Source organism: Polistes fuscatus, unplaced genomic scaffold (genome assembly GCF_010416935.1).
Source record: "Polistes fuscatus isolate 324 unplaced genomic scaffold, CU_Pfus_HIC Scaffold1, whole genome shotgun sequence".
Taxonomy (NCBI): domain Eukaryota; kingdom Metazoa; phylum Arthropoda; class Insecta; order Hymenoptera; family Vespidae; genus Polistes; species Polistes fuscatus.
The window spans coordinates 1,242,739-1,263,923 of NW_025112997.1; the positions used below are offsets into that span (position 1 = coordinate 1,242,739).

The window sequence follows — 21,185 nt, forward strand, 5'->3', positions numbered from 1 at the left end:
AAAAAGTTCATTTGTTATTTTGTCCGGTTTCAACGGAATATGTACATAAACTTATTTGATATCTTTATTCATATCAATAACATCATTAATACTAATATTTAAATGGCTTTTTAATTTACAAAATTGTTGTTACAATGTGCATATCGATTACGCTAAGAAAATATTTTCAAATTAAAAATACTGTTAATTAGAAATAAATTTTCATTGATCACGATTTTATAATACGTCAATTAAATTAATCGTTTACAATTTTTCTTACTTTTTTTTTTGTAATTAAAACAACTTTTCCAATATTTTTAACGTTAAACTTGGGATTGAAATTTAGAAAAATATGAATATTTTTCATCTTATTTTTGAAACTAAAATAAGATGTTTCTCTCTTCAAAGTTAAATATTTAAGTAAAATTAATATTATATTTTGTTTGTTGATATTTATAGCAACTAAAATAAAAATCATTCTAATGATATTAATATTATAATAAATTGAAGAGTACAATGTGTTTTTTTTCACGGAACGGTGGTACCTATATATTTAAACTTTGTTTCTTAGTTTTCTGTAGGCCAAATATTTGTAGATGAACGTTCTCTTCGCAGGCAATAAATGTTTGGATAAATTAATTAATATGACATTAAAAAAAAAAAGAAACAAAAATATAATTTTTAAATACAATATCATCGTAATAATATATTATTATTTCCGTACGCCCATACAGAGCGCGGTGTGCGTGCAGCAAGTTTGCTCGCATCCAAATATTAATCGTATAAAATTTCTTAAGAATGATCGATAGTCGATGTTTATTATTCTTCGAATAGTTTCACAGCTAACTAGGATTATCTTATGAAATTGTTCAAAAGTTTTAAATCTTTAATCAAATATTATTGTTAAAAAGAAAATATGTTATTATTTTTCACAATAATATTTGAATTAAAAGGATTCGAGAATAAATTGAACATAAGTTATATATACGCATATAACAAATGATCATTGTACTATCGAACATTTTTTTTTACTCATTCCTTTCATCTTGTTGTACCACGGTTATTTTTTAATATTTATACTTTTGGTTATTTAACTGTCTAATTAGTCAACTTTTACCACACTGTAGATTTTACGCACAAACCAAAAGCAAGCAAAGAAACCAATTGAACCTATAACATTTAAATGTTATTATTCTCATTATTAAAATATTCAATCATTTTTTCTTATTGTATAATAATAATAATAATAATAATAATAATAATAATAATAATAATAATAATAATAATAATAATATATATATATATATTTTTAATAAATATTATTTACCTGTTAGAAGGAAGAATAGATAGACCATAATTAGAGTATATCCAAAATAAAGGAACGTGGATGTGGCATCTTCGATATCTAATTTTGTCATGAAAAAATGTACGCAATAAATTAACAAGTAAAAGGCTGTAAATCCTGACGTTAAAAAGCTGCGCCACCACCAATGATAATCCTATATAAATAAATACAATTTTTATTATATAGTAGATAAAAATATTAAAGATGAAAAAATAAAAATAAACTTTTCAATAATATTACCTCTGCACAAAGATGAAAATAACACAATAAGATTGTAGTTTCAGAACACGTAATCACAAGTATTAAAAATACTAGGAAAAGAAATCCGAACATGTAATATACTTGGCTAGACCTGAAAAAAAAATATATAAATATTTTACACGAATTATATTATTTGGATAATTAATTAAATAATAAAATATAGTTGTATAATATTAATTACCAAAGCGAGTTAAGAATGAAAAATAATTGAATAAATATACACCCAAAAGGTAATACACCGCCCATTATTACACCAGGTATTGGTTGCGTATAAAAACTTTGTTCTGGTATTTGTCTTGGTATTTGATTAGTTCTTACTGGATGTTCCAATGACTGGAATAATAAATTATTCATTAAGTAACATATATTTGTTTGAATTTTTAAATTTACATACAATGTACACATGTATATGCATTTACCCTTTTCTTAAATCCAAAGTAAGCTCCGATAAATGTTAATGGAACTGATACACCAAACCATAATGCTAAAAGGGCGATAAGAGTACTAAATGGTACAGCTGCTGAACTTCCTTTTACCCAAAATATTAAGTTCATTATAAAAAATAAACCGAAGACAATCCTGAAATAATAATAAAGGAAAAATATATGAAAAGAAATATATAAAAGAGGTAGAATATTATAAAGGAATTATTAAATATAAGTTAGAATAGCAGAATATGAAGACTCCACATATATCATTTTATAAATCAATTATAAAATGTTTATGTAAGACATTATGTTTTTACGGATATAGTATCATTATTTTACCCAGGACTCAGCATTGACGTAAGCAATACATTGGATTTCCATTTTTCACCGCCGAAACTCTTATAAATTCTAGCAGATGTATAACCAGCTGTTGTTCCAAGGCATACATACAATACCATTGCACACGTCATTAATGCTCCTCTATTAGCAGGAGACAAAAAACCCAAACAAGCAAACGCTGTAATCAATTGGAACAATACAATAGCTCGTTATAATTTTTATAAAAGCAAAGGAATTGAAAAATAGTATTATTTTGTATATTTCAAAATAATATGAACGAACATTTTAAAGTAATTTAATGTTATATTAAATTATATATCATTTTTCTCACCTAGCGTGACAAGGGTCATGAAAAATACTTGTATACCAGATCCAAGTAATACTGAAAGTAACATTCCTTTACGTGGCGGTCGGAAGACATCACCGTGTACGAGTTTCCATCCAAATTCTTCCTGGGCATCCTCTCCTGACTCTATCTGGAAGTAGGCCTGCATTATCGTAACATAAACGTAAAGATATCATAATGTTGTACAAAAATATTATCTTGGAATAACTCTTCATTTTAAAAACATTTTTAAATTAAAAAGAAAGAAAAATAGACAAAATAAGAAGTAAAACAAAGTGAAGGTTTACCAGGGAAGTGAATCGTAACAATCATATTAACGCAAAGCCAATAATAATATTTGAAAAACTTAAAGATACATTGTTCTAGTGTATCTTATTGTAACAATGTTGTATGTATGCGTGTATACCTGATTATATCTCACGATATCCTTGTGCAATGTGCGGAACATAATCATTGCCACCATTCCAGATAAGAATAGGACAATAATTAATGAATTCAAGATACTGAACCACTGTATATTTGTATGTGGCATTGATTCCAATATATAATCCCATCTGGATGACCATTTGATTGTATTATCTTGCTGTAATTTTATCATTATACAAAAAATAGTAATAACATAATTAATAATCGCTTAGTATTATTATTTTTTTTTCTTTTCACTATAATAAATGTAATTAAGAAAACTTACCGAAAATCTTACGGAATACGTATATGTTATATCCAATGTTTTACCAGCAGGAAGATCTTCGGGTATTTCCATAGGAGATGTTTTGCTATCACAATTTGGGTTGTTACTGGTATGTTTGATACTACGAGGAGTTACTTTTACGGCTATAAAGAAAATTAAAATATTTCATTTTTATTTACGATAACAAAATTATTTTTCGTTAACATTATACTGTACTATATTAACAAAGATATTATTAAATGCTTACAGATAATGCGACCACCATTCTCTTTGAAACTCGTTCCCCATTCTTCTTTGACTCCACTGTGATATGTTATGTTAAGATCGACGTGGTTGAATATAAAGTATGCTTTTCCTGTTTTGCTATATAAACCCTAATAACAGAATTATCCAAAATATTAAAGTATTAAAGTACTATAAAAATTACCAAAGAAATGTTTTGGAATGTTATTATATTTAATAATGCATACATTAATGCTGCAGGTATCCTGTGCTGAAAGAGGTTCCCGTGTAAAACAGCCCATTGGAAAACCAGTACTACAATATTGCTTTTCATCTTGTATTTGATAACACCACGTGACTGGCATATTATCTATCAAACAAAAAATCAAAGTAAGAATAACAGATTATAAGTATAATAATATTAATAATAATGAACTTATCGGATTATTTACCGATGATCCAATGATGTTGATAATTAAGCGCAATTCCTTTTCTAAGAAATTGCAACTTTTGTTCTGAAGCTTCCTCTTTTCCTTTATACGTTTTTGTGCAAGCAACTTTACATGTTTCTTGTCTTAAGAATTCCAACTAGAAAAAAAAAATATATATATATTTATATATTATATCAAATATTATATTTATTGTAATATAAAAAATAATTGAAGTTATTAGTTTACCTTGTATGGAGAAGGACGAATTCGTTCTCCGAATACAACTTGCCCTAAATTTTCAACCGGTGATTCTTTTTTTTCCGCAGTACAAAAGTCAAAACTAAATGAAGACAATTTTATTATTATTAAAATGATAGGATATAAATAAAAAAGAGATTGTTTTGAAATTTATTTAAATAGTTGACAGTAATATACAGAATGTCTGATGTCTTTCCGATCAAACAGTGTCAGTGTATTCTTTGCACAAAAATAAGAAAAAATGTTATACAAACATAAATCATCTAAAGCTTCAATAAAAAGTTGTATAGAGGCTGGAAAAACCTCAGACACCCTGTATAATATTTAAAAAATTTAATTAAAAATAAAATGACTTTATTTTACTTACCGATTGTATTCGTAAGGTATGACATATTTTTCGGTATTTAGACGATTAACATATAATTGAATTTCAGACTGAAAGAAAGAACAAATATTTTAGAATATTATTATTGTTATAATTGAAAAAAATGACAATAGTATTAATTGATAAAACAAATCTCTGGAATATACATATTATTTATTTAAATTTATTTCTATTATCACATAAGCATTACAAATACCAGGAAATATCATTCTATCTATCAAAAAGATAAGATATTTAACATTAAAATAAAGTAGAATTTTGAAACGCAAATTGATGATCTTAACCAAATATTCTAAAAAAAAAATGTTTAATATTGTTATTAATACGATTAATAGGATAAATAAATGCAAGTTCTTATACCTTACAATTTTTCGAAGAATCTCCGCTTTTACAAAAATTGACTGGTGCTAAACCGGGCAAATAAAATGCTGATATATCATTAACTACGCATAGGAGCGTACACAATACCCATATCGATAATATTCTCGCCATTATTCGTAAACTTTTAATGTAAAGTATCTATTGTCTACTAAAAACGTATATTGTATACTACATCAGATGATTAGTCACATAACTTCATAACAATTTTCGTCCTGTAACTCTGTTACACACGTTTGTTAATAGCATGGAACGTTATATCGCAAAGAACATTAGACCTCGAAAGGTGCCATGACACGTCATGCACTCATATACGATCTAAGAAAATTTTATCGAACTAACCGTCATTTAAATTTCCCGCCAGTATATATCGACTTATTCGCGATTAAGTTTTTCAATGATATTAATCAAACTAAATCGATAATTCTGTTTAAATACATTTCTTTTCAATTATGCAAATATATTTAAACCATTAAATAATTATTTGAATAATAATAATAATAATGAAAAATAAAAACTATATTTTTTGCGAAAGAACAAATTGAGTTAATGTAATTATTAAAAATATATTAAAATTAATAAATTTATATATATATATATATATATATATATATATATATATATAAATTAATATCATTGAAAATTAATAATAATTAAAGTTTTGTTTTAAATTCCTAGTAATAAAGTTATTAAGTTGACTTTAGGTATTCATAATATAAGATGGCGGCGTCTGTCATGTAATGACTGAACTCACATTAATGGTTGTTACCAAAGCAACGAATAAACATTAACAGAATAAACTACGTACCTAGACATGACTGCGATTGAAATATTTTCAAGTTCTATTTATTATAAATATAAAGCTAGAATATGTTCTTTAAGTTCTCTGATTGTGTTATTATTTGTTATAATGTCAATAATTACTCCATTATTTTTAATGTTTAATGCAGGAGGTATTAATATTTATTGTTATTTTTATTTGATTGTAATATCAACATTGGAAAATATATCACAATTAGTATATTTTTAGGATTTTGGATAAAAACAAAAATTAATTCAGAAATGCCAGATGTATCTTTTCAATACAAATATTTATTATTAATGGAGAGAGGCATAGAAATGGCTCCAATAGTTTGTTCTACCTTTACTAGCTACAAAGAAAATAAGATTTCCGATGATTGTTTAATTATAAAGGTTTCTTTTAATAATATTTTTATAAATTCATATATTTTTGTGATGTGGGTGATCAGTTAACGAACATAATCTATTCAAAGATGATGTTTGCTAACCAATCTCTTCATTAATCGATCAACCACATAAATTTAAGACACAGTACTTTTTCTTCTTATATATATCCTGTGAACTGTTCAGTGTCCAATTTGTTTGTACCCACTGTATCACATATTTATAATTATGGTAGGATATATATAATTGTTTTTTTGCCAAGGTACGAGAAATAGATACCAATAATGATGGGAAAAAAGATATATTAAAATTCGAAGCACAATTTTATACGGATTCACCTATCAAAAATATTAAGCTCTTTTTATTTTTTGATTTTAATCTGAAAGTAAGACATTGATCGAGTTATATATATTTAATTATATATCAATGTTTCCGATAAATATTATTTTATCTTCAATAGCAACTCTTCGAAAGCTCCATTCAATCGTTTGCAATATTTGATCATACGTTGAACCAAGACGAACAGAAGATTCATTTTATCGCAGATTTGGAATTGAAGCAGAGAAGCATAATTCACAGCGATCATTTGTACGAGATATATAATCATAGCATTGAATTAACAGACCGATCATTGTTGCAATTGGTATCTCAAAACGTTAATAAAAAGTGTAAGCATAATATTTCAATTTTAATATTAAAAATTACAAAACTATTTCGACTAATTTGTTTTATTTTTGTAATTTAATTACTTAGTTTCAGCTGAGATTACCAATAGCCATGTAATTACTCAATCAGGATTTTCCAAAGAAGATATGATAACGATTCAAGGAGAATTACATTATAAAGATCATTTACTATATTACCAACCTAATTTGTGGGAAGAATTTAAATGGGCATGGATACAGTATATATCATGCTTTATTGTATTCGTTTATCTAATTAATTACATTCTAACATTTTTATTCTCTAATCGATATTTAAACTCGTATATTGTAGTGCCGTGGAAAACTAAATAGTAAAACATAATAAAGATAACAATGTTTAATATTAAACACATATATTCGTATATACATTCAACAAAATTATATTAATAGCATTGTGAAAGTAACTAATTAATTTAAAAAAAATAATCGTTTGTTTTATAATCATTTTTATAAAATAAGTATTGCATACAACGAACTATATATATGTGTGTACACGCATACGCACGCGCGCGCGCGCACACACACACACACATATATGCATGCATGCACAATAAATAAATTTAAAAAAAGATTTACGTATCACATACAAATAAAAAAATCAAATGAATGTATAACAAAACGAATAAATATTTCAATTGTTTTTTCGTTGTTTACAGGGGAAGGTGCGCTCGAAGCGGATCGATATTGGGAGTCGTCGGTGTCAAGGCGTTTCTTTTGGCACGAAGCAGCATTACCGACTATGTCAACCCTTTCAAGCATTCATCCGTATCTCAACAAGGCGTCCTACTCTGTTCAATGAGGGTGGAGACTGCGCTGTATCACGTATGTCACATACATACATATATACAACTTACATACATGACAGTCAGTATCATTCCTATACGTTAGCGTTATTTACTACTCCGCATAATCTACATCTCTTACACACTTTCTTTCTTTATTTCTTTCTTTCATCTTTTCTCTTTCTCTCTTTCATATAGGGAGAACAAAGTGAGTGAGTGAGTAATTCCAACGTTACAAAGAAGAGATGTTGTTTGACAAATTTCACCGGCGATTCATTTGAAAAAATGGATTTTTAGTGAGCAAGAAAATAGATACCAATTGTTACGCACATCATGTTCCACGAAGATAATATTATCGAAAACGGTAATTACTTTTTTTGATATTTTTTATCTTACAATTAGAAATTAATTTTATTATCATTGTATCTCATAATAGATTTTTATTATTTTAGACAGATGTTTTCTAATTAACGTATACAGTCATCTTTACAATTAATTAATTTAAGCAGGAGTCATTCTGTTAATTATATTTTATTAAAAATATTAATTTCCGACTAATTCTCGGATTTTAAATTACAATTTCTGACAGAATTTTGAATTATTTTGTTTCTAATATTGTTTTAAAGATTTTTACTTTGTTGTGATATATTTGTTGTATCAGTTTAGATTTGTTTTTAGGACCATTATCGGATAAGATATTTTAAATCAACGATAGATAGAGATAATAAATTTCAAGGATTCGAAGAAGAACGCGGTGACGCGCGAATCATGTCTACGAGATCGAAAGAGAAAGTAGTTGCTGCTTTTCGAAAATTATTCCGATCTTCGGAGAAGCTTGTTGCTGAACAGGAAGGTGGAAATGATGGTACAACCAATTCACCTTCGAGACGATTACTCGGTCGTCATCATCATCATCATCATCGGCCTGATGCTGTTACACCGTCTGATGGTTCCATGCCTGAAAATCCAGGCACCAGTCATACCGCACATGGTAGTTGCTTTTTCAAAACAAAGAAGTCATCCAGTTCCTCACAGGTATTCATTTTAATTCAAATATAATATAAATATTTGAATTAGGAGTGAAGATTAAGAGTCTTTTTAGGAAGCTAAGAATATTTACTTTATTTTGTTATACATATTTCAGAGTGTTTTACTTTTGTACAGATAATCCATTTTATATTGCAAGTGTTAATTGAAGATTTTAAAATTGATTGAAAAAATATATTATTTAATGATTATTAAATAATTAATTAATTAATAAATTTTTAGGGTAACATGGGAATTCCTGAAAAAGGAGTAAGATTACGTCGTTTGATGAAAGAACTGAGCGACATTCAAAAAACCCAACACCGCCGAGATGCAACTTTTACCGCGGAGCTTGTAAATGACAATCTTTTTGAGTGGCACGTGAGACTTCACAAAATCGATCCAGAAAGCGAGTTAGCTGCCGACATGCGAGAACTCGAGATACCTTATATACTTCTTCACGTAGTATTTCCAGAAAATTTTCCTTTCGCGCCACCATTTATGAGAGTTATCTCACCGAGAATCGAGAAAGGATTTGTCATGGAAGGTGGGGCTATTTGTATGGAACTTTTAACACCTAGAGGATGGGCTAGTGCATATACTATCGAAGCTGTTATCACACAGTTCGCCGCTAGTATCGTTAAAGGACAGGTGAGAAAATAATCCACGTATCACTTTACCACACACACGCGCGCGCGCGCGCGCGCGTGTGTGTGTGTGTGTGTGTGTGTGTGTGTGTGTGCGTGCGTGCGTGCGTGCGTGCGTGCACTTAACTTTTAATATCTTGATAAGATACATGGTATTATTTCATTTCGTTTTTTTGGAGATTTTTTTTGATTAATTTTTTAAACACGTTGAAATTGATTATATAATTTATTTGACTCTATTATTACTTATATATAATTTTTTGACTTGGTACATTTATTTTCACGACTCTCTTTCTGAATTTTCTATTATTCTCTCTCTCTCTCTGTAAGTGTTAATTTATTTTTATTATTTTTATAAATATATGTTTGTTGAACATGTTAAATATAAATTGAATTTTTGTAGGGACGTGTTGCAAGAAAACTAAAGACCAACAAAGAATTTAATCGACGATCTGCAGAAGAATCATTTCGAAATCTTGTTAAAACGCATGAGAAATATGGTTGGGTTACGCCTCCTCTTGCGGAAGGCTGATCTTAATGATCCAGATTGATCAATATCATCTTAATCATTTAGTCGATCCTCTTTGTCAACGTTCTTACGTTGAAATTATTATATTTATCTAATAATTCTTCTATATTATATATATGAGTCGCAATTTTAAAATTCTCGAGCTTAAATATTTTCGAGAAAATATTATGTAGGAGATGAAGTTGACGAAATTTAGTGGAGGAGGATAATTTTTATTTCTTTATTTATTTATTTATTTATTTATTTTTGGTTTGAAATAATAGACAAAATATTTGATGCACAATTATTTATTTATTTATTTATTTTTTTAAAAAAGAGAATAAAAATTTGTTAATAGGGTGGTGCATCTTTTGTAAATAACATTTAACATTAGCAAAAGAAATATCGTATAATGTTGTATTTAATTATTATCGTGCTGGATCATGATTGAAAAATCCATCTAGCGTATTATGATTATGATGTTTATCGTATGATAAAAGAATATACGCACTTATATACATTTATCGGATAATATATTATATATATATTTTCTCACACGAAATTAGAGGAAACGTACGATGTTCTTCGTGTACAAGTCTTATTAAATATCATCATCTCGTTTTTACATTTGGATTTCTCTATTTATGTGTCTCTTAGTTATAGAGAATGATCGTACAAATATATTTGAAACAAAATATATATATATATAAAGAAAAAAAAAAGAAAATAATAATTATGTATAATGTGTTATTCGTTGATATGTCTTTTTTTAATTGTTTTTTTTTCCTATATCTATGTCGGTAGCAAATAATTAGAGAGAAAAGTTTCTAATTCATTTTCTGCGTAATCTCTCAATTTAAAACAATATTTATATTTAAATGAAATCTTTGAATTAAACTTTCATCTTCGATTTCTTCCAATATTTAAAAAGAATATTATTAAGAAAATATTATAAATGATAATATGTGTATTTATAGATTTTGTTGTTGATACTGCATCCATAGATTACAGAAAATTTTGTTATATATATACATACATATATATACATATATACATGTATACATACATATATATATATACACATACATGTATACATACATATATATATATATATATACATATTATAAATCTTTGAAAAAATTGTTTCAACTTCTTTAAAAATGAATGATAGTAAAAATAAAAAGAATTTTTCGGGATATATTATATCACTATAAATTTTTCAAGTAAACGTTTGGTTGGAACAAAACGATTATATAAATATGTACAGTAATATATGTGCCAAGAAAAATGAATTTTCATAGAAAAATTCAATAAATTTGCCATTTTTGGAAATATATAATTATCACGTGCAATTTGTTATAATATAATAAAGAAGAACAAAAATTAAACAAAAAAAGAATAAGAAATTAAATTAATGAGAAAAATATCAATGAATTATGAAGATTACTAAATATATAAATTCTAATACATACATTTAAAATAAAAAAAAGATGATTCTGAATGAATTTTAATGTAATATATAGAAAGAAAAGAAAATAACACATTTTATACAAGTTCGTCTTTATCGTTACTTATCGTAGACGTAGGTTAACATTTACAAAAACTAATGTCGAAAATGTTACACTTTATTAATATTAACGAAAAAAAAAAAATAAAAAACCAACGGTGTTGGAAAAAACTTATTTTATTTTAAATTCGTTCTCAATTATGTATATTACAATGGAATTATATTTAAAAATATAAGTAAAATATATAAAAGAAAAAAACAAATAAGAAATATTTAAAAAATTACGTTTACGCATTCCTTTGATTATTTATACCAATTGTTTCATTCATATATACATATATATATGAAATACATATTAAATATAATTAGAGAAACATAATTGACTTGCGAAGGCTGATATACATGATGTAATATTTACAATTGTTATTATTTAGTATATAAAGTGTGTCTCTATATATATCTTAATTAATTATTATATAGTAAAAGAATAGATCATTCAATTATTCTAATTCATTGTTATATGTACAATTATATATATATGATCAAGCAAAAATGTATCATCTATTGAAATATTAAATATAGTAGATTGTCCGATAAGTTCATGCAGTTTTTACCATTTATTTATTTAGAAAAAAAATTACATGAACTTATCGAAAAATTTAATATTTCCATGCGTTATTAAAATCTATATGCAAAGTATTCCAAAATACATTAAGTAATGCACAAGAAAGAATAATTTTGCATTTAAAATTATACAAATCCGATATATCAAAATAATCGTTTCGCATTCATCATATCATACAATTTATATTCATTCAATTAATTTAATTTTTATTATCTTTGCTTTTACTTTTCTAATTTTAAATTAAATGCTTGGCCTCAAAAAATATTTCTAAATTTTACGAACTTGGCAGTATTTCGAGAATATTTTAACATTCTATATATAAATATATATACATAGATAATTTTGTAGAAAAAATGTTTCGATAATTAATCGAATAATTGGTTACAAAAATCTATTTATATAATATAACATTTTCACGATTTAACTTCATACATTCACTATCATTCATCCTAGTTCACACGTTATTAATTATTATGGCCAAGAGAGGAACTTTTATAACTATTCATTGTTACATATTTCAAAAAGAATTATTGCTAATTTAGATCACTTTTCATATCGTTCATAAATATACGCTTATCAGTTGTATTGTGTACAAAACATCACACAAGTTCTTAATCATTTTTTTCTTGTACGCAGAGGAAAAGTTTTGCGCAGAACATATTAAAATTATCTGTAATTTAATAATTAATTTTAATTTTAATATGTATACAAACAAGTAATTTGAAATTAATTGAGTGAAAATACTTACGCGACGCTGATACTAGCCATGTAGGTTTGTTTTTCCAATATATAAAAATCCAATATACAGGAATTCCAGAAAATATGATAATTATTCCTACTCCTACTTCCCATGGCGAAACGTAGCAAGGAAGAATAACCAAAAATGTACAAATAATGAAGAATATTACGGGTAATGCTATAGATACCTAAACAAATGAAAAAGACAAAACAAAAAGAAAAAAAATTAAGAAATAACATACACAAAAACTCGTAAAATTGTATATCACTTCACGAATAATATCTGTTATAACGAGTTTCGTATTAGTAGTACCTTATGTTAAATAAAACTATTTAAATGTTTTTACCTGGAATATCTTTACAAAATAATAATAATTTATTACCAAACAGATTGTTGAAAACAGAAAATGATAGATGATAGATATTTCCAGTTAGAAACATTGTAAATTCGATTAGAAAGAAACCTTAATAATTAATCGTATATTGAGAATTAATTTGTAAATGAATTAAAAAAGGATATAGTAAATTAAAGAGAACAAAATTTAATTAATTAACTAATGAAATACCTTTATTGGCCTATGAAGATCGGGTCTTTTGTAACGTAGCCACAAGAGGCCAGATACTGAGAGCGTGGTGAACAGTGCTTCAACGAAGCTAACATAATTGATCAGTACATAGACATCCTCTATGATCAGAAGTGCCAGGGTGATAATGCTCTAGAAACGGAAATTACAGTTTAACGTTTAAATTGGGAGTTCGCGCTCAAGTGCAGAAAAATTGTTCTCTTCTAATGTCTACAGGTGTGTTGCTTATCAATTGTTACCTTAATTTAATAATTGTTATCATTTTTAATTAATTATCTCGCTAATATTAATTAACAATTTTTATTGTAATTGCATAAGATGAGCAAATTAAACGATAGAAATATTAATTAACAAGTAATGATATTAAATTTATCAAGGGTTCAATATTGTATTAGTTTAAATATGCACTTTGACTTGTATCAGTGTAGTATTGAAATGTTGGAGTTGACCTCTAGGTCATTCAGGTCAAATAACGTTCTCACACACAAACGAAGGAACAAAGACGAAAGGGATACTTCCGCTGTTTATTATCAAAGAGACGGTCAGCGACATGAAAGATCCAATTTATTACTCTCAATTAGCGTGCGCCGCAAAACAAGACGGTAGTTCAAATCTCGAATATCTTACATATTACTTACAAGTTATATTAATGAGAGTATTATTATTATTATTATTATTATTATTATTATTATTATTTTATTATTATTATTATTGTTATTATTACCATTCATTAATATTATTTAATTTTCATAAATAATAGAAATTAATAATGTGGGTATTTTTTGTATAACAATAGTATGAAGTTATTTTTAAATTTTAATTAAAGAAAAAAGAAAAAAGAAAATACTTACCAGAAATATGAGGGAAGGCATTGGAGTTAGATTTTGTACATTAATTAATGCTATGGCAGCAGGCAAATGACCATTACGCGCACCAACGAAAAATAATCTTGAGGAAGCAAAAATGGCACCGTTCAATGCACCGAACGTCGAGCACGCTACGAAAAAGGGCATGATCCATGACATTACTCCTAATAATTTATTACCAAATGTCTGCGGAACGAACAAATAAAAATAATATTAAATGAATTAATTGATTGATAAATCATATTATACATAAATGTAAACAAAAGAAACTTACAACAGCGACTGCATTAGATGCAAGTATCTCATCTTGCGTCAATACAACAAAATAAGCGACGTTTGCCAAAACATAAATCACTGTCACCAATGGGAGAGATATGCATATTGCTCGTGGAAGATTTCTGTAAACAATATTATTCAAGTAAATATATAAATAATATAGATATTAAACATATATGATTAATATCATTACAACGTTGCAACGTTGCAACGTTTCAACAATATTTTTCTAATAATTTTATTATTGTAAAAGAAAAATATTTTATATATATTTACTTGTAAGGCTCTTTCAATTCTTCCGTAACAAAATTAAGATAATTCCAACCAGAGTAAGAAAATAATCCCGAATAAATAGCAAGCGCAATATAACCAGGTTGCGTATTAGTTCCAGCCATTGGTTGACGAAAATTATCTGTATGACCGGTACAAAGCCACCAGAAACCAGCGACCATAATGATGATCAAAGCAAAGATTTTGGTACCAGTAAATATATCCTGGACCCTTGTCGCCCATTTAACATTGTAACAATTAATTGCAGTTAACAAGCCTAAAGATGATAAGAACAAAACATATTATTCTTTGGTTCCTGTTGAAATCCTTTAATTAGACTTATTACTGTTGCTGATAATGATGATTGCAACGACGTTGTCATCATTTTAATAAAATTTGTAATTATATCTTACACGTAACAACTGCCGCAAGTAATCTTACAGCTTCGTAAGATGGTTTACAATCCGGCCAAGCAGGTTGTAAAATATATTGTGCAAATGTAAGCGCAGTTATAGCGTTTCCCGTTGGAACGAGAATAAATAATGCAACCCAAAGGTAAAGAAACGCTGGTAATGGCCCAAAAGCATCACTAATATAGGCATAATCACCACCAGATTTTGGTATCATCGTACCTGTAACAAAAAAGAAAAAGAGAAAATAATTCTAACGTGATAGAGAAATGGTACTTATACAACCAAGTATTTATCTCCACATATATATAAATATTATACATATGGATATATGTAAGTATATAACACGTGCGTGTATAAATGTGTAATTTTAAATGAAATGAAATGAAAAATGAAAAAACGACAAGTGTGATTATTGTATTTGCTGAAACACTTGAAACGTTAGTCCGTAATTATTTGAATTATAACTACAGTTATTTTTCCATTAAACGAATAAGTCTATCATATTACAACGAATATTTCCTAGTTTTCATTTTTACAAAATTGTTGTTGAAAAGATTTTTATGTAAAAGACAAAAAAGAAAAGAAAAGACCAAAGTTTTAAATTTAAATTATTTTATTTTATTATTGAAATTATTTCGATCTATAATTTATCACAGAGTTTGTTGATTATTTTTTAAATAATTAGAGTATCGTCCAAAACTAAATAGATAAAACAAATCTTTAGATTTTACATTTAAATTTTCGAAAAAAAATATTTCTATATCTTATCTTTCTTAGCTAACATAACTGACATGAGATAGAATAATATGATCGACCTATATCGATAGAAAAACGAAAAAGCGCCATTTATAAATTATTCGATCTATATATTTAAATATGTATATGTGTATCTGAAATTCCTGCAATGAACTATTAATAATAATAATTAATTTAATTACATTTAAATATATAGACGATAATTGTATATATAAAAAATATTATTATTCAATTATTATATTTTTTTGTTGGTCAGTTACTATAGATCGAAATATTTCTTATTACGTTATTTTTTTACAGGAACTATAGTAGTCAAAAACCTGCAGCAAGATGATGCAAGAGTCTACGGTTCTATCACTGACTAATGGCCCATAACATAAATAAGATAACCGATATGGCTTTAAAATTTACCTTTGAAACTTTATCTTTATGTAAATTGTCATTCTTATTTCCTTTTTGACATCTATTATTTATGTTATGAGAAAACTTATTTAACAAAAAGGTAGGTTTAAAAATTAGAAAAATTGGTAAAAGATAAAAATAATGTTCCTTAATTATTACATAAATAATTACGAAAGAAATTAGTTCGAGTTAATTGAACCGAAATTGATACGATTATCGTTTCAATAAATCAATTTTGTTTTTTTAGAATACGTTAAAATAACGAAGAATATTATTTTTGGTAAAGTAGTATCTCTTGAATTATATTATAAATTGGAGGAAAAACTAGGTTTTTGAATAATTCAAAGCTATGAATATATATATCAAGAACTCTAAAGTTCATTGCAACAGACATCAGATTCGCGTCATAGCAACGCGATTAGACTGCAGCAGAGTCGATGTTTTTTTGCGGCCACGTGTAAATGTCTTGACATATACAATATGTGCGAGTTTTTTAAAGGAATATAAGTTAAATAAATAAGAAAATAAATAATGCCATCAAATCAAATCATTAAACTTACCTAATTCCGCATAACAGAGAGCACCTATTAGTGAAAGTAAACCGGAAAATATCCAAACAATCAAAGCTTGCCCGACACTACCACTGTTGATAAGAACTCCTTTCGGTGAAACAAATATACCAGCGCCAACGATTATACCAACGATAATAGCAACCCCATCGAGTAATCCTAATTCTTTTTTTAATTTAACACCACTGTCCTCGTCGTCATTATCTTCGGATATATTTTTTTTCGAAGTATGAAGCACGATCACTTGCCTCTCGGCTGGTGCTACCTTGTCCGGCATGTTCCTTTTCTTTTCGAAATATTTCTTTTCTTTCTTTATTTTTTTCTTCTTTTGTTATGTAAAATTTATTTGAAAAAATAATATGATGCAATATAACGGCGAATTGATCGAATTACGGGGTCTTCCAAGAACAACGTCGTTTAGTTACGACCCACTCAAAGGTTCGAATTCTTGTGAGCATACCTCTTTCCAAACGTATGTACAATATACGAACGAAATGAGCGCGTGTTCTTCGCACATGTGGTTCTACACGAGTTCTACGGTGGGGGAAAGTATCGGTGGGGGAGAACAACTACCTTCGACCAACTTCAGCTAACTTCATTAGTCATCGCTGAAACTTCCCTTCAAGAGGCAGGAACGCGTTTCTTTCCCACTACTCGTCAGTTACATTTCTTCTTCTATTCGAAATATCGCACTACGCACTCTCTTTCTCGTCGATTATTATTTATTTTCTTAGTACGTTCGTTAGATTATTTTCTATGAAAATAAATATAGATAAATCTCGATCGAAGTTCACACGTTTGTCAATAAAAAAGGAAAAACGAGAAATCGTTATCGTTTAATTTCGATTACATTCGTTCCTATCGTATATTCGTTTGATTTGAAAAAATAAATAACTATCGACGATAAGATAAACATTGTTTAGTTTTAACAAGAATATTAAATAAAAAGTTACATTTATTTTTGTTTTAATTTATAGCAGACTCGTTACGAACAATATTCTATCGATATTTTCATAAGAAAATATTTTCCCGCGCCGAAACGGCAGATAATGCGACATTCGTGTGCACCTGCATTCACGGTATTGATTTTCTCAGGAGGGACTTCCGGTATCTACTTCTTAAGAAATACGTACCACATATATTTACATATATTTGATATTCGCGTAGGAATAATTTTATTGGCACGAATGTAACTGATAAATATTACAAATAGAATAGCGATTTATTTTAACGTCGAACAGAAAACGTATATTATTCGATAGAATTTAACGAAAATCGATCATAAATTTTGAACGCTGCGTAGCATTAAAAATAATACTATTGTATCAAGCGTATGTATCACTTCCGATAAGAACACATAAATTTTTCATTCATCTTTGTTCATCCCTCACGATGTGCACTTCACTTATTTATTTATTTATTCTTATTTCACGAGAATTTCCATCGCACTAAAATAATTATTATTAATAAATAAAAATATATTTCTCTTTATTTTGAATCACTATAAACATTTCACTGTAAATATATTTGTAGGTTTAAATTTTTATAAAATTATTGTAAACATAATATTTCTTTGACGATCATTCGAACGATGATATTTTCTACGACGAAGCAAATGCAAAGAATCGATAATAAAAAGAAACATCGTGATCTTCCGGTGTTTGCCCGGACGTGTCACGATTTATTACGAATTTCTCGTGAATCTCGCGTGAAGCACATACGCTGAAGGGATTAGAAATACTGCGTGTTAAAACGTTTCAACGATAAAGTCTCTTCTTGGGGACACCCATTGCTGACATTGGTATAGAGACTTAATTTCATGATCGTCGATGTAAAATGTAACAATCATTGTTCAAATTTCATATTCCTACGCTTATGCTTAGTAGTCCGTTACGAGCGCCCAGTGATGCACAACCTTTTATCTTCCTGCCGTCGATCAAATTTATCGTTAATTCTTCTTTATTATTTCATTTTTTTATATCCTTTTTTAAATAATTACTTTAAATTAATTTCACTGCAGTCTGTAAAAAGTGTAATTAATTTTATTTAATATACTAATAAGTCAGATTGTTTTATACGTTTTTTGAATTTTGTAATCTTATCGGTCGTATGGTAAAATATAAACATAGACATTTATTTTTGTAAAAGACATTTTCCGTTTATGTTTTACAATTAATATAACATGTTGACTATCACGTTGTTGATTACCCGTTTGTTTTTTCGATAGAAGCTACGTGATCAATCATGACGCCAACTTTTTATATTGTTTTCTATCTTATATCTTATAATTGTGGCCTCCATGGTAAAGCATATCAGTCAACATGTTAATAATGTTCTTTTTTTTTGTTTTAGATGGTAAAAAAGAAAATGGTTGCAAACCACTGCATTGAGAACTTCCGTTACTCGTTTCTCCCCCTTTTATTCTTCCAGCGGCCGCAGGAGTATGCTTATTGTTAGAATTATTTTGTTTAATGCCAAAGGAGTCGATCATCGTAAAGTTTATCATCTGATAAACAACGTTCTTAGACTTTTAAAAATGTCTATTTATAGATTAACGTTATAGAATAATTAGAGTCATTATTATTCCATTTTTTATTTTATCTTTAACGTGACTAAAGTTTATTTGAATTTTTTTTGAACTTGTTTTGTTACTAGTATTCTTCAGTGACTGTAAGATTATTGATTGATACCAAATGAATTGGTCATTGTAAAAAGGTCTATCAGCAGATAGAAAAAATCTATAATTTTGTTAAATATTATTTATTTGCAAGATAACATAGTAATTATTAAGAATAACTATTATAATTTTATTTTTTATTACTTATATTTTTATTTCTCTTTCGTGTAAACTTATATAAATTTAAATGAATTTATATGTTTTTCTTATTGATAGAAATAATTGATTGTTCAATTAGAAATAAGAACATTAGTTAGTATAATATAGAGATTCTGGTTTGACTATGCATACAAATATTATCGCTGTTACAGTTATGATAAAATGAAATATAATGCGTGTATGTAATTTTAAGATAGACAACTAAAACGTTGCAAAATTTAATACTAGCTTATTATTTGTGTTTCTGAAATCTAGACATAAAGTTTATTAGTAACTTTTTATCTAATTAACTCTACATCAGATGTTATTTTGTAATCCTATGAAATGTGAAACTTAGAAGATTAGCTAACTAATGTAAATCTCGACTAAAAGTCAATTTTGTCATTTTCACACCATCTATATATTAAAAAAAAATGTGTTTTTATTTATTTATTGTTAATACTAATAATTATTTAATGCGGTATGTATTGATTGAAAAGTAAATTAAATTTGTGAACATTTATATTCTCTAACAATGTAATAATTTAAACAATATTTTTCTCAATATTCGAATGTACTTATATCATTTAATTTCTTGTTAAAAAGTTGAAATTCAATTTAATTCGGTTAAGATTAGTTTCAAGCTCAGACTGAAATACCGACCGATTTTCTAATAGAATTAGGTTTAGAGTAAAAATAGCATTTCTAAATGAATCTTAGATAAATTCTAGAATGCATTTTTTAAATATCCACGAATTTTATTTAAGTGATATGAAAATATTGATAAAATGTATAATTTATATTAAATATAATCTTATCACGAGAAATTATGTTAAAATTAGGAAACTTTTTGAAATAATTCTTATGATTAAGCATGTGCGAATTTTTCAATGATATAGCGTTGATAGATTAAACTAATTTTAAAATAGAATGTATTGAGCAATACATTTGCGTAGATTTTCAATTTTAGGAAAGTTACTATGACATTCTGATTCAGATCCAAGCATGTGTTGTGAGAAGCGCAAAAGAATTGGCATGGAACCTCAAGAATTGAAAAAAATGAATATATGCATTTAATTGCTAGCTATTTGCTAATTCAAAATCTATAATTACTAACTCTTTTAATTACTTATTTAATTAGTTATTGATAATTGAAAATGTGAAAATGTTTCTTTTTATTTCTTAGTAAAGCAACGCAGATGACCACAGCAAAAAAAATGAATAAGTGCGCTAAATTGCTAATAAAATGTTTATTTAAAATCCATAACTTCTAACTTTATTAATTAATCATTTAATTAGTTATTAATAATTACAAATGTGGAAACATCATAAAGAGGTTATATGTTATACACATGCACAACCACAAATTCAAGGTGCAAGCGCACTTTGAAAAAAATAAAAGTAAAGTTGGTATACCTGCAGGGGATATATTTAAAGTTGATTTCCAAA

At 27.0% G+C, this 21,185-nt stretch overlaps 4 protein-coding genes across 7 annotated transcripts; 2 read left to right on the forward strand and 2 right to left on the reverse strand.

The window, feature by feature from the left end:
• Nucleotides 1-1,018: 1,018 nt before the first annotated feature.
• On the reverse strand, nucleotides 1,019-5,377 carry LOC122519372 (transmembrane 9 superfamily member 2). Of its 2 annotated transcripts, none has more exons than XM_043638812.1 (15): nucleotides 5,046-5,377; nucleotides 4,668-4,735; nucleotides 4,289-4,382; nucleotides 4,064-4,199; nucleotides 3,860-3,981; nucleotides 3,637-3,763; nucleotides 3,390-3,532; nucleotides 3,105-3,281; nucleotides 2,684-2,840; nucleotides 2,353-2,530; nucleotides 2,005-2,164; nucleotides 1,767-1,918; nucleotides 1,565-1,676; nucleotides 1,307-1,478; nucleotides 1,019-1,149 (listed from the first exon to the last, which is right to left on the reverse strand). In XM_043638812.1, exons 1-15 carry the CDS (start codon nucleotides 5,175-5,177, stop codon nucleotides 1,082-1,084), a joined length of 1,998 nt encoding a protein of 665 aa, XP_043494747.1. In that variant the 5' UTR covers nucleotides 5,178-5,377; the 3' UTR covers nucleotides 1,019-1,081. The 2 variants fall into 2 exon arrangements, with proteins under 2 accessions (XP_043494747.1, XP_043494830.1); XM_043638895.1 differs by having other exon boundaries at nucleotides 2,684-2,828; nucleotides 5,046-5,376.
• Nucleotides 5,378-5,784: 407 nt separating this feature from the next.
• On the forward strand, nucleotides 5,785-7,304 carry LOC122519501 (transmembrane protein 231-like). The gene is made up of 5 exons (XM_043639024.1): nucleotides 5,785-6,016; nucleotides 6,094-6,257; nucleotides 6,511-6,633; nucleotides 6,709-6,916; nucleotides 7,002-7,304. Exons 1-5 carry the CDS (start codon nucleotides 5,878-5,880, stop codon nucleotides 7,262-7,264), a joined length of 897 nt encoding a protein of 298 aa, XP_043494959.1. The 5' UTR covers nucleotides 5,785-5,877; the 3' UTR covers nucleotides 7,265-7,304.
• Nucleotides 7,305-7,544: 240 nt separating this feature from the next.
• On the forward strand, nucleotides 7,545-10,216 carry LOC122519565 (ubiquitin-conjugating enzyme E2Q-like protein 1). 3 transcript variants are annotated; one of them, XM_043639228.1, is made up of 5 exons: nucleotides 7,545-7,774; nucleotides 7,933-8,098; nucleotides 8,471-8,769; nucleotides 9,004-9,411; nucleotides 9,811-10,216. In XM_043639228.1, exons 2-5 carry the CDS (start codon nucleotides 8,068-8,070, stop codon nucleotides 9,937-9,939), a joined length of 867 nt encoding a protein of 288 aa, XP_043495163.1. In that variant the 5' UTR covers nucleotides 7,545-7,774; nucleotides 7,933-8,067; the 3' UTR covers nucleotides 9,940-10,216. The 3 variants fall into 3 exon arrangements, with proteins under 3 accessions (XP_043495163.1, XP_043495246.1, XP_043495085.1); XM_043639311.1 differs by lacking the exon at nucleotides 7,545-7,774 and having other exon boundaries at nucleotides 7,823-8,098; nucleotides 8,413-8,769; XM_043639150.1 differs by lacking the exon at nucleotides 7,545-7,774 and having other exon boundaries at nucleotides 7,823-8,098.
• A 2,056-nt stretch (nucleotides 10,217-12,272) lies between these two features.
• LOC122515272 (Y+L amino acid transporter 2) lies at nucleotides 12,273-17,531 on the reverse strand. The gene is made up of 8 exons (XM_043632571.1): nucleotides 16,913-17,531; nucleotides 15,195-15,413; nucleotides 14,788-15,058; nucleotides 14,510-14,633; nucleotides 14,221-14,421; nucleotides 13,352-13,501; nucleotides 12,796-12,973; nucleotides 12,273-12,717 (listed from the first exon to the last, which is right to left on the reverse strand). Exons 1-8 carry the CDS (start codon nucleotides 17,196-17,198, stop codon nucleotides 12,659-12,661), a joined length of 1,488 nt encoding a protein of 495 aa, XP_043488506.1. The 5' UTR covers nucleotides 17,199-17,531; the 3' UTR covers nucleotides 12,273-12,658.
• Nucleotides 17,532-21,185: the final 3,654 nt, after the last annotated feature.

What these genes read in the sequence shown, in the direction of transcription:
- LOC122519501 (XM_043639024.1), top strand. Translation starts at nt 5,878, where the DNA reads ATGACTGCGATTGAAATATTTTCAAGTTCTATTTATTATAAATATAAA. An exon ending in ATGATTGTTTAATTATAAAG is followed by an intron (nt 6,258 to 6,510) that starts GTTTCTTTTAAT and finishes TTTTTTGCCAAG; the next exon opens with GTACGAGAAATAGATACCAA. An exon ending in TCAAAACGTTAATAAAAAGT is followed by an intron (nt 6,917 to 7,001) that starts GTAAGCATAATA and finishes TTAATTACTTAG; the next exon opens with TTTCAGCTGAGATTACCAAT.
- LOC122515272 (XM_043632571.1), bottom strand. Translation starts at nt 17,198, where the DNA reads ATGCCGGACAAGGTAGCACCAGCCGAGAGGCAAGTGATCGTGCTTCAT. An exon ending in TCTCTGTTATGCGGAATTAG is followed by an intron (nt 15,414 to 16,912) that starts GTAAGTTTAATG and finishes TTTTTGTTACAG; the next exon opens with GTACGATGATACCAAAATCT. An exon ending in CATCTAATGCAGTCGCTGTT is followed by an intron (nt 14,422 to 14,509) that starts GTAAGTTTCTTT and finishes TTCGTTCCGCAG; the next exon opens with ACATTTGGTAATAAATTATT.
- LOC122519372 (XM_043638812.1), bottom strand. Translation starts at nt 5,177, where the DNA reads ATGGCGAGAATATTATCGATATGGGTATTGTGTACGCTCCTATGCGTA. An exon ending in CATGACCCTTGTCACGCTAG is followed by an intron (nt 2,531 to 2,683) that starts GTGAGAAAAATG and finishes AATTGATTACAG; the next exon opens with CGTTTGCTTGTTTGGGTTTT. An exon ending in ACTTTGGATTTAAGAAAAGG is followed by an intron (nt 1,919 to 2,004) that starts GTAAATGCATAT and finishes TTATTATTCCAG; the next exon opens with TCATTGGAACATCCAGTAAG.
- LOC122519565 (XM_043639228.1), top strand. Translation starts at nt 8,068, where the DNA reads ATGTTCCACGAAGATAATATTATCGAAAACG. An exon ending in AGTCATCCAGTTCCTCACAG is followed by an intron (nt 8,770 to 9,003) that starts GTATTCATTTTA and finishes ATAAATTTTTAG; the next exon opens with GGTAACATGGGAATTCCTGA. An exon ending in CTAGTATCGTTAAAGGACAG is followed by an intron (nt 9,412 to 9,810) that starts GTGAGAAAATAA and finishes GAATTTTTGTAG; the next exon opens with GGACGTGTTGCAAGAAAACT.